The sequence below is a fragment of the Carettochelys insculpta genome, chromosome 26 (assembly GCF_033958435.1).
Source record: "Carettochelys insculpta isolate YL-2023 chromosome 26, ASM3395843v1, whole genome shotgun sequence".
In the NCBI taxonomy this organism is placed as follows: Eukaryota; Metazoa; Chordata; order Testudines; family Carettochelyidae; genus Carettochelys; species Carettochelys insculpta.
The window spans coordinates 12,456,349-12,469,152 of record NC_134162.1 but is presented as its reverse complement, the minus strand read 5'-3'; the positions used below and the strand labels follow the sequence as shown (position 1 = coordinate 12,469,152).

Here is a 12,804-nt window from a genome sequence, read left to right as displayed (position 1 = left end):
ATTACCTAGACTAATGCTATTAAGTTTGTCAGCACCTGCCATAAGTTTACATCAGATTGGTCACAACTATAGGAGCAATTTAAAACAAAACACAGCTGTTTTTTTATCTTAGATGGTAGCCATACAATGAGATGTCTTCTTCTGGAAGCTGGTTTCACATGGTGGCTTAGATTTTCCCATCTTTGTATCTAGCACCATTTGAAATCAGTGTTCTAGGAGCAAGAATTACAACGTGGGAAAGCAAGATCCAAGAACCAGCTTGCTTGCTTCACAAAAAGGGTCAACTCTTCAGGTTGGTTTTAGTCTGGTTACAAAAAAAAATTGTGTTAGCTAACTGACTGGCAAGTTTTAAAGCATTCCGTGTATGTTATGTATTGAATTTCTAACAGTCACATTTTAGGGTTGTTGTGAGCAAGAGTTTTTGGAATCCCTTTTTGACCTAAATAAAACTCAACTGAGGATGAGCAGAATGAGTGAGATCCACAAAGAATACCTACTGATTTCAGTAGGCATTAGGTACTAAAGTACGTTTTTTGTGAGCCCCATTCTTTCAAATGTCAGTGGTCAAAAGACCCTCTCAGCAGGTTGTGAGAACACTGAAGAGCTATTAGTACTACTGTACCTAGATAAGGAAAATGGTTTCAGAGGACAGTCTCTCATTATAAAACTATGGATTGCTAATGTGACTGGACTGATTTGGTAAAACAGAATGCCAACCAGTGCCACAAGAAGTCACTGAGTGTTAGGGCTTGCTTTTCAGTAGTGACAAAAGCACCTGCAATTCCCACTCTTTATCTGGAATTGCAGGTACTTAGCACCTCTGACAATCCGACCCCTTCTCAAGTGAAAGCTCTTGTGGAGGAATATCAAGCTATTTTCTTAATCTGTCAGACTAGCAAATTGGTTTGCTTCCAATAGTTCTTGTTTACAAGTAAAGCTGGACTATTTCCATCTTTAACTAAGTAAAATGACTTTTTTTTGTAGGTTTTTATGGTGTCCAGAAGCATCGCCTCCCACTTTCCCCTGAAACGGATCTATAGCTATGGGCCAGAGGAACTCCCTTCATTGAGCTGGGAAAAATCTCTTACACAGGCTGACCGATCTCTCTTGGTGTTCAGAGTCAGTTTTTGTCTAGCACCATTTGAAATCGGTTATGATGTAGGGGGAAAAGCAACTGTAATGGAAACTGTGGTTTTTGGTTTGTTTTTTTTTTCCTCCCCACAAGAACCTATATTCACAGCCTGGGGGTTCCACAATGCTGTCAGCAAAAGCAATCTTGCTACACGAATGTGTATATTAATGTAATATTTATGCTTGTATTCTGTTGAACAAGTAGGAATAGTCTCAGTGAAGAGTCCTGTGTTTGGTTAACAGATGACAGCCATTATCAAAATGCTGCAGTAGTTCACTTATGTATAATAAAGAACATGCACCTTGGTGACTTGTTCGACAAAGTAGTAAAATAGCGGTCTTTTTAGAATCTGGGTAACCTACTTTTTCTTTAAATAGGGTATTGCCCTCTGTCTCAGACAAAGGCTCATAGTATGTAAAAAAAAAAGTTTTTTCAGTCCAAGTCTACTTTCTTTAAGCTGATTTTGCAGCTGACTATAGCACCCCAGTGAATTATTAACACTCAAGAGTGGGTTGAGACTGAATGACTTCATGCTTTATACCTGTTAGTGGGTGATTACACCCAATTGGAAAGTGAGCACGGTGCAAACATCTACATAGTAGGGCCATGCAACTACTGATTGTCCAATACAATAACTCCTTGTCCAGCCAAATGACTTTAAAAAAATGGAGTGAAATTCTAAAGTTCAACTGTTAGCTCCAGCCATGCTCCTTTTCATTAAACTCAAAACCAGAATAACACCAAACTCACCATGACTTTACCAGTAAGAATACAAATCAATACTAGACTGTGAGACAAAAGATGCTTGCATTTATAAATGGAACACAAATAGTATTAACTAAGGAAGGTAGTTAAAATCATTCTGCAGCATTTCACAATTTCCTTGCATTATAAATAGCTTCCCCCAACCCGTTAACAGCAAAAGACAATGCAATTTCTATTATACTATGTACTTAATTTGCTTGTTTCAAGACTTTTTTTTTTATGCACCCTTGACCTCTGGTCCAAAAGGTTCTGCTGTTAATTACACATAGGAGTCTAACTATGCAAGTCTTTGCACGACCAGGGTCCTAGCTGTTAATCTTGCTTATCAGAATAGCTTTAAAGATGACATTGTGGGCTAGATTCACAACTCTTTGGTTAGTTGAAAGGATACATACCTAAATCCTAGGCAATGCCTAAACTAGGAAAAGATTCTCTCAATCCCCGGTGGAGCCCTATATGGTAAGCATACTCAAGTTTGGCTTGCTTGATAAAGCACAAATGAGAAGCGGGTGGGGAAGAGAACAGACATTCCTCCAAGCTTTAGCCCCAATTGGCTGAGACTCTAGCTCAAGTTCCCTCTCCACCTCAGGAATGGATTTGAACCGGATCTACCATTCCTCATGGAGTGCCCTAGTCATGTGATGTCTGATGTAGAACTCTGAGCATGTTAATGTTCCACTGAATAACTTAATCACTGGCCCAAATCTCCCAGCTGCAGGGCTTAATCAGCTGCTTAGAGTAATGTTAATTTGTGCTAGCCCAGTGTAGATGTTGTTACATGGCAATGAAACTTTGGCAACTCCCTCACCCTGAAGCAGGCTTCTTGCAAAAACAGTGAAGGTGCCTTCCACCATAGGACATAGCTGAGATGCAAGTGCCCTAAATTACCTATCATCAAAGGGGGCAAAGCTTAGCATGGTGTCCTTGGCTCTGTAGGGCCTGGTGGATACCGTTCGAAAAGAGCACCCTCCTGGTTTTATGTGAATCTGGTTCTGAGTCCTGATTCCTCCCATTCATTGTACAGGTAACCAAGTAAATTTCAGGCTTTTATGTGAATCTAGCCCGTAATCAATCATTCCCAAAGTGTTTACTCAAACTTGTGATCAGAAATGTTTAAGTGCTAATACAAATGTATTTGTATATCACACAGAACCAACAGACAAACCCTCTGCCTTCTGTACCAAAGTGAACATGTAAATGACCTACTTTAATTATCTGGGGTCTGACCCACAGATGTATGTGGGGGTATCTTAGTTACAAGTTGCATGAGATTAATAAGCAGATGGCCACAATATGACAAATTTCAAGATAGGGGTGCTGAATTCAATCCAAGTTTTAATTCACAGCCAGTTCTTGAGGAAGGAACCACATTTAAGTAAGATTCAAATATGCATGAAGGATTCACTTCCACAAGGACACCAAGATCCCTACTGTAGCTTTTGTTGTGCATTTTCAACAAAAGTTTCCTAGCCCACATTTTAGCATTTCTCCATAAGCATATATAATCCTTTCACCAGGATGATGGAGCTGCACTACGGACACAGATGTATGTACTCAAAGTTGAGCCAGTCTGTAAAACTGTTTGATGGTAAACTGGATCATGTAATCATCTGCCCACTGGAAGATTTGGAATTACTTTTTTGTTTGTATGTATAGTGCATCTGCCAGTACGTGATCCAATCAAGTATCCCCCCCTTCATTATCTAACACGTCTGAAATGCAAATATTTTGGATGTCGATTCTTGGTTTTCCCCCTGCTAGATGATCCTCTGCAGTCTTAACTGACACAATCACCCAGGCTCCCAAACATAGCACACAGAGACCAATTACCTTAACAGGAATGCTACAAACAACCTAACTTAGATGCACCATAACCCTAAAAGCAGTGCACAAGTAACAGTGTTTGTATTTGCCCCTTAGCAAACTTCAAGGCAACACTGTACAAAACTTAATTATGAATATCAGACATGTTATCTTTCACTAGGCAGTTACCTTCCAATAAGAGGTGTTTCAAATTATTATTTAGTAATATGACCACTAACTTGATAAATTACATTGAGAATCTACTAGTACACTCATTGCAGTCTCTCCTGTAAGTAGGATGCTGCAAGGCAGAGAAAGAAGGAAGCTGACATGACAGCAAGAATGCATACTCTTAGTAGTCCAGGCTGTGCTGAGATAGCTGGAGGCACAACGATAAGTTAATTTCACACAAAGCCAACCAGTGAGCTACAAGCACTGATAGCCATTCTAGCTTTGTGTCTTAAAAGATGCTTACAGCAGTCAATCATGAAAGAGAAAAATCTAAACATGTTCTATTTGCAGTGAAAAGGGGCAAAATAGTCCATGACAAAGTATAGTGTCCCCTGTCCTGCCCCCATGAAAGACTCCTTTAACTTTTAATTCTTTCACCATAGTAGTTTCCCCTGCAAATAATCAGGCTTTACATGAAGAGTATTCAGCAGTACAGGACTTGGAGACGCGTTTCCTGCAAAAACAAGGAGTTACCATTTAGATTTTACCAATTTAAATTAACATGACATGTAATTTAGCATTTTTTTTTCTTAAGATTGTTACAGGTATGTGAGCCAGTGGCGTAAATTAACCAAAACTGCCCCCAAGCAAGTTTTCTTACATGTGATACAATGATGTTCTGGTTAACATTCAAAGCACAAGGCTCTAAACCCTAATGTTACCCAACAACTGATTAAGTATTTAGAATATAAATATTTAAAGGATTATTAAACTAAATGAGACTTCTCTGACCATTCAAAAGTTAACAATCCTTTCCATCTACAGGTTTTTCCTTTTGAGACGGTGAAGATAGTTCAGGGTTCAACAGTGTGGTGTTTGTCCTTTGTTCCTATCTGACTCCTGCAAACTGGAATTGAAAAGTTACCACTGTAATCCCTATTTATGACTGTTACTTATTTGTGTCATGCCAAGGAGATACAGAAATGACAACTACCTGTTTCTATGTTGGACACAACAAAAGAGGATCAAAGCACCTGCCTCTTCCCACAAGAAGAGTCAGGCTTTTCTACACTCTCAATAAGAAGCACCATTCTAAAGTAGCCAGGACTGTCCCATAGAGTACATGGACTGTAAGGGATGTAACTTGTAGCCCAAACTGTTCAACTTGTCAGACCTAAAACTTCACCAAAGTTGCAATGCATGCAACCGTTTAACACTACAACTTTTTAAATACCCTTCCAATAAACCTTAGGGAACAGGCAGGATTGAGAGAGGATGGCAGAGTTTAATTGAACAATAGTCTCTATGCATGGTACATTAAGCCGGAAGAAAGAGGGAACTAGCAGGTGGGTTTCATTTGTAAGAGAGCCCCAAAAAGTTTAGAAACAGAACACTGAGGTTAGTGCATGCAGTTTCTGAAATCAGATCTAGTCCAAATTGGAACCAAGAGTCTGAAGGCTCAGTTTCAAAATCCCCTCTTCACAAGAGAAGTTGTTCATACCCCTAATCATTTTTGTTGCCCTTCTTATATATAAATAAAATTTACAATTACATCTTCTCTGAGATGGGCAATCAGAATTGCATGGATTCTTTAAAGTATGGGTTTACCACGAATTGATGTAATGGCATTATGAACCTAAATCCACCCATTTCCCTGTATATAGTCAGGCAGCCTTTAAAGGTTAATTCACAGCTTTTTTTGAGGGTAGGGATCCGTCGGGTCAGAATAGGTTAAAAAAAAAAAACACTGACAATACGTAAGAACAGTGGATGAAAGCTAAATTTTTTTAATGGATGGTGGGGTGGTGCCTAAACCTCATTTTGGTTGGTGGGTGGTTGTTTTTTTTTTTTTTTAAACTGGGCTCCAGCAAAGTATTCAAAGGTAATTTCTGAAGTGAAAAACCTAAGCATACTATCCAGCAGCTTAAATGCTGGGAAAGTGCTTCACTAAAGGAAGGCATAAGCTCTCTATTTTGTTCTTTACATAGCTTTGAATTTCTCTATACTAAATATTTTTCAAGTGTTCTGCCTCCTCCACATCCTCCCTAAGATTTTAACTGCTAGTAAAAATAAGTGAAAGCTTACTTATCCCTTAAAGTGAACCCCATGAAATAAATAATACAAAGGTATTATAAAGAATCCATAAGCTGTTTTCTTAGAAGTTGGACTCTAATCCTTTCTTGAGAACTACATGGATGCAGGTTCTAATGTTCACTATCTTAAAAAATTAAGTGTCATAATACAGGTTTGCCAAAAGTCTAAACAATGCCACACACCTGTATTTGTCTGGGTAGTTTCAAAATTTAAATGCTGCACCCAATTTTTTCTATACACCCTCATATTTTGTATTACAAATATTTGTATAAAATTGAACATCACATACAAGTAACATGCTGTTTTAGCTTTGCCTTTAGGGGCGTGTTGAGGGGAACAAGGGGTTAACACGTGACAAACTATTCCAAGGGCTTCTTGAGATGAAAGGTAAGATACTTTTGAGGAAGTAGACAGACATGACAATTAACATAGTGTCTGGTCTTTTAGTGTGTGGAGGAACAGCACAGATTCTTCCCTAAGACCTCACCTACCATGGCAGCAGCAAAGTACAGTCAAGTCTCAGAGTACCTGACCCTGCTCTTAGGCGGCTGACCCCCACTTCCTAAAGTGCAACTGGAAAAAGCACATTTCCAGGGTGGGCTGAACTCGCTCCCCTGGGCCCTGGTTCCTCGCTGCCCTGGCTCAGGCCCCCTACCCCTTCCTCTGGCTCTAGCTGACTACCCCTCAGGGGCAACTGTGGCTTAACCTCCCCAGCCCCGGTTCGACACTCTGCCAGCTCAGCCCTCACCACCACCACCACCACCCTGGTTCAAACCCCTATGCATAAGCTCCAATTCACTCTCCTCCCGCTGGCCCTGGTTCAAACCCCCTGCAGCCCAGCTCACCACCCAGGCAGGGCTTTGGCTCAACCCCACCCACCTCCCCTAGGCCCAACCCACTGCTAGGCTTCGCTGTCCCCTCCGGCCCCCCAACCCCGGGACTTACCTTTCTGGTGCTTCCCTGGCTGCAGAACGTGTGTTCTGCCAGGGAAAAATTCAGACCCCCCACTTATACAAAATCTGGGTTACACAAGGGTGACTGGAATGGAACCCTCGTGTAATTTGCAGGTCTACTGTAACAAAAACAGGCTGGCACAAGCTGGTGGGGGGAATGGGTGTGCTGAGTAGACAAGCACATTTGTTTCACAAGAAAATACTGTCAAATCTAAGCCTACCTCAGAATGGCCACACTTGGACATACTGGCAGTCCATCTAGCTCAGACTCCTGTCTAAGTGTGGCCAGGGCCAAATGCTTTAGGGGGAATGAACAGAACAGGGCAGTTTGAGTGATCCATCCCTTCAGTCCCAGCTTGTGGAAACTGAAAGTGTAGGGAACACAGAGGATGGGTTCATAACCCTAACTATTTCAGCTAACAGGCATTGATAGATGTCTTCTCCGTGAGCTTTGGGGTCAATTATGCTTTTGACCTTTATGATAGTGGCAAGAAGTAGCATATGTTGTAAGCATTGTGTGAAGTACTCCTTTTTTAGCTTTCTCCAATCCTGCTGCCTATTAACTACGTGAGCTCAAGTTGTTTTCTTACGGAAAGGGGTAAAACCACTTTGTCCTTGCCACTTAAGATATTTGTAGACAATCATTCTCCCCCAACCCACTCCACCTTAGCTGTGTTTCTAAGAAACAGTCCCGGTCTTTCTTCAGAGGAGCTGTTCCATACTTCTCTATATATGTCTTCAATTATCTCTGAGATGGGGCAATCAGAATTGCATGGACCATTCAAGGTGTGGGTTTATGGTGAATTGATGTAGTGGCATTAGGAGCTTAAATCCACCTAATCCTTCTGTGTAGTCAGGCAGTTTTTAAAGTTAAAACACAGCATTTGAGTGTAGTGATCAGACAAGTCAGAATAGGTTAAAAATACTTGGAAAAGCAACTTCTTCCTAAATGGTAGTGAATACAAAGGCAAAAATAGAAGCTGCAGAATTTGCTCATGCAAAAAAATCAGGAAGCTGACACATACAAGCAGGAGAAGTTTATGGCTTACCCTTTTTGTGTAATGTACTTCTTATAGATCCAAATAGCTACCAGCACCAGTGCTATGATTGCAATGGCTTGAAAGGAAAAAAGTATCATTAGTCTGGTGCTCAGTCAGTTTGTCCAAGAACATGCACCCATGAATAACAAGCTCCACAGGTTGAGAAATGAAATTCACGTTACTAAACTAAACCAACCCCCCCACACACATTAAGTGTTCAACTACAATATAATCTCCCTCTGCTCTGAACCTTTAAAATAATTAAATACACATTCCCTGTCCAATGGCACACTAAGACAGCGAACCAATAATCTCAGGAGAGAGAAAAAGTGGACCCCAACTGGTAACAAAATAAGCTGTACCCACTGCATTAAAGTATACAGCTCATTTTCTTTTAAAGAATGTGAGAGGGTTCAAGATGAGTCACAACGGATTAATAAAACCTGATAAGTGGAATAGAATTTAATTGACTAGTACCAGTTGAAGATGGTGCTCCTCTGGACAGGAGGAGGTGGAGCTTGTATAAAGCCAGGAGACCAAGAGGAACTGTGGCATGACTGAAGGAGATGTCAGTCAAGGCAGAGTTAACACCCTGGATGCACCCACAAGGGGTTGTTCCAGTGGCAAGTAAACTCTGTGCCTAAGCCTTGTGCTGCTTGTTAAAACAACCATGCTCTACAATTGCCAGAAAGCTGTGGAATTCAAGTAAAAATAGGAAAGAGTCCAGAAGAAAATCTCTCTTTTAAGCAGTCCAAAGTTTAAAATAAAGTTGAAATCCAATGCCGAAAGGGGAAACACTTTCTGGAAGATGAGAAGGCATAGCTGGTTGAATGTGGATCTGTTACTGCCTCGTTATATTTCCAACACCACCCAGTGCACTCCCACACAAAACTAGATATATGCTTTCAATTCTTTTGAGGAATTGATCAAAATAAAATTCCCTCACACTTTACATTAAAAGTCTGATTTATAACTGTTAATGCTAACCCAGCTAATCAGTTTTTTCAGGACCTTTTAACAGCATTGTTAAGGGTAATTCAGTACCAAAAAGCCTCCCACAACACTGTAGGTACCCATAGTCACATACAGTGAACTGACATTGAAGTAAAACACTGAATCTACACATGAAGAAATAAAATCCAAAGGAGAAAGTGAAGGTAGTTTTATTACTTACCAATAATGATAATCTTGACATACAGTGCTAAAGTAAACAAAAAGAGGTGAATTCAACTTCACAAAGGAGAATATACATGGAAATTATACAAGCCTAGAGGTAGTTTCCATGAATTAATCTTGATGTGATTGTCTCCAAGAAAATCCAGGAAAAGTATTAAATCAGGAAAAGAAGCAGTTTAATAATATCAAAAGACATATTGGACGTTCTTCTAGGAACTGTCTAGATAAAAAAAAAACACCTAACAGGCTAATAAAATCTTTCAAATAGGAAGGGACTAGCTGTGTCTGCTCCCAGTACTTGGTTAAAGCACTTTATAGTGTATCTTAAATGGGAAAATGTGTCGAGTGACAAAACTTCCTAAACCTCAGATACCAGTTGGGTGCCACCATATAGAATACACATTAAAAAAAAATTGAAACTATCAAAATAATTACTTACCTAATGTACATTCTGGAATTCCAGGCTCCCAGGCAAGTTCAGCACTGCACGAAGCATTAGTTTCCCCATACAAGGTGTTGCCTCTGTAACACTCAAAGTAAACAGACTCTCCAACATGATAATGAAGTTTTGCTTCAGGCATTACCCTTCCGTTCTTGATGACCGGATGTGGACAAAAGGGGAAAGCTGTAAACCCATGGGGAAAAACACTCAATAAACCAAAGGAATACAAACTCACAAGTGAATACAGGGCATAACCCACACTGCCACCTCTGTGGCATCCAAGGCTCCTTGAAGGGCTGTATGAGATACAAGTTTGCCCTTCTCAACCCAGGCCACAAACCCCACCCTAGAGGCCTGCAGAAGAAACTCTGAACTTCACAAACAAGGACAAAGCATTTAAAGAATATCTGCTTACTAGAGCCTGTTGGTTTGAAATATGGAGTTGTAAGCTTCCTGTCAAATTAATTTTCCCACCAACAAGTCTAATCTTTTACCTGCCTGTTTTTCAGGGAATGACCTGAGTAACCCCGCCACTGCCTCTGGTTGGCAGCACCAACGACAAGGGAGTCTGGAGGAGGGTGGGCATATGGGTGTTCATGCCCCTTCAATGGTACAAAGTACCTCCTCTCATTTTTCCTGGCTGGGGGAAGCAATGAGGCTGGCATTTGCCAAAACATTTTGGCATTGTCTGAAATGGTTTTAATGAAGGGTAACACCACATATGGGGGAGGTTTATTAAGAATAGCCACTGTGGGCTCAGTCTCTTATGAGATCTCCTCTGCTTACACCCCAACCCTTGAGGCACCCTGTGTAGGAGCTGCTGTAGAGCTCTATTGTCCTCTTGTGCAGGTGCCATGGTCATGCCTGCCAGCACATGAAGACAAAGATGTAACAGTCAGGTGTGGCTGGCTGGTGCCCTCAACTCCCTATGGGTTTCTAGGGGTCTGGGACTGGCAGAGTTTGATGAAAAACTTCCCATGGTGCCACCATCTGGGAAGTGGCTAGTGTCAGTGCCACCAAGATTGCTGCCAAAAGGGATGTCATCTGTGGGAGTTGGGGTAATGTGCCAACATGTCTGGTAGCAGTGCCAGAGGTACTGGTGCCAGGGTAGAAGTAAGTACTGATGTCGGGGCTACCCATGCCGAAGGTGTTGTCACTGGTGCTGGAGAGATGAACAAGGCTGAAGCAACTGAAGGAGCCGTGGAATGAGATACATGCAACTGCCCAACCTCTCGTGATAGGCAAAAGATATCCAAAAGGGCCACTGTGAGGTGGTTGCCAATGAACTGGACACTGGGCTGGGAGGCAGCGTTAGCAGCATCATGAAGAGGGCCTCACGCTCCTACTGGAGTAAAAAGAGTCCCACTTAGATTCCAGTGCCGAGGACCATAGTGGCACTGTGCCTCTCCATGCCATGGGAGGTTGCTTGACATTCAATGCCAGCTAATGAACAGGCCTGTTGCACTGTGCCAAGTGTCAATGGTGGTGGTCTCAATAGCGTATCGGCTTCCCTCTGGAAGGGGGCTGGATGACTAGACGCACAGAAGATTCCCTTCTTGGTGGAGAGAATGGTGCCCATCACCTGCTTCAAGGCCTGAGCTGGCTAAAAAGCTTCTGGGTTTGAGGCACACTGGATCTCCTGGGAGGGGACTGACAGTGTGGACTCTACCACCTCGTGGGAGTCAACACATGATCAGAATGGTGTGGTGCCCCTGCTCACATCTCGCCACCAGTGCTCCCTCTATCAGAAGGAGATCTGCCTGGGTCCTACTTCATCTTTTATGCAGCCCAGGTGATTTACACTTTTGCCTTTCAGGCATTGGGAGCTCATGGGGTGCACGGTCTCTCTGTGCACTCCACACAGAGGATGATCAACATGGTGCAGGATCCAACGAGACCCTCCCAAGCTGGAGTGCTGCTTCCATTAGAAGAATTTTTAAGTGCTGGGCTCTGTCTTTTAAGGTCCTTGGTTTAAAAGTTTTGCAGATAGAACAGTGATTCTGATGAGATTCCCTCAAACGCTTTAAACATGAAGAATAGAGGGCACTCCTAGGCATGCATTTACCACAATCAGCCCAGGTTCTGAAGGCCTGCAAGCTAGGTTGGCACCCCGATGAGGAAACCTCAAGGGAGGGGAGAACAACTCTTGCAGGACTTTCAACAACAAATCTAAGGAACACAACAAAAGAACTATTTATAATAAGAAAGCGAACTATTTATGCTAAAGTAAGAACAGCTATGGCAATAGCATAATAAAAGCATAGGAAAGTTCCCTCTGTCACTGCTGAAAGAAGGAACTGAAGGGGTTAGTGGGTTGGTAGGGTCCTACATTGAGTGCCAGGAGATGCCTCTCCAGGGGACGTCCGGACCAACCCTATGGCTAACTGTTAGGGGAAAAATCTTCCTGATGCTGTGGAAGTATATGCACAAGCACCTAATTTAGAATGCACATGAATAACCACTTGAAGAAGAACACTAAGCTTTAAGTAGACAAAAGCTCTTGCAACTTCCTGGGAGTATCTTTTTTTCCTCTCCCGGAGAAGAAGGTGTAGATGTAGCACGTGTTATGCCTCTGACAAAAAAGGGGTCACAGACATATGCCATCTTGACATCAGTCTAATGTGGCTACTCAAAAGCAATAACTACCGAAACATTAGCATGTACATATTCCACACAAATGCTTATACTTACATACACAGACGGGTAAAGATGGAACCCAGGAATTATGAGCTTCACATTTAACTGAGCTACTACCACTCAGGGAATACCCAGAATCACATTCAAATGTTACAACATGTCCATAAAAATAGTGAGAGCCAAATCCAGATTGCATTTTTCCATTTCTGACTTCTGGCTCTTGACACTTGACCACTGAAAAGTACCAGCATAAGAACATTTTGCACAGAATGAAATGAATGGGAACAGAAAAACATCCTGATACATGCCCTCAGGAGATAGCAACATGTATTTTAAACTAAAAGTTATGCCATATTGGATCTTACTCTTTTTTTAAAGTAGGTTTTCCAAATGCAGCTCACAACCAAAATGTGTGTGGTTATCAGCCCTCCGTGTCACCCTAACCCAGAACACTGCTTGAGCTAATCAACGTCATTGTCTGAAGACATATGGAATTTGAAACAAGCTGTAGATCCACATGTGATAACATTCTGGGACTGAACTTTACTTCTTTCTGAGGGGAGAGGAGATCTACTGACAAGCGAGGCAACC

General features: G+C 41.8%; 1 protein-coding gene across 1 annotated transcript in view; it reads right to left on the bottom strand.

Moving 5' to 3' along the window:
• Nucleotides 1–1,920: 1,920 nt before the first annotated feature.
• LOC142001740 (complement receptor type 1-like) overlaps nucleotides 1,921–12,804 on the bottom strand; it is a 122,459-nt gene continuing 111,575 nt past the window's right edge. The window contains exons 33-36 of the mRNA XM_074977262.1: nucleotides 9,574–9,759; nucleotides 9,133–9,159; nucleotides 7,968–8,034; nucleotides 1,921–4,385 (exon numbers count right to left, since the gene is read on the bottom strand). Coding sequence (XP_074833363.1) covers nucleotides 4,334–4,385; nucleotides 7,968–8,034; nucleotides 9,133–9,159; nucleotides 9,574–9,759 — 332 coding nt within the window. The 3' untranslated portion in view covers nucleotides 1,921–4,333. The remainder of the gene's footprint in view (nucleotides 4,386–7,967; nucleotides 8,035–9,132; nucleotides 9,160–9,573; nucleotides 9,760–12,804) is intronic.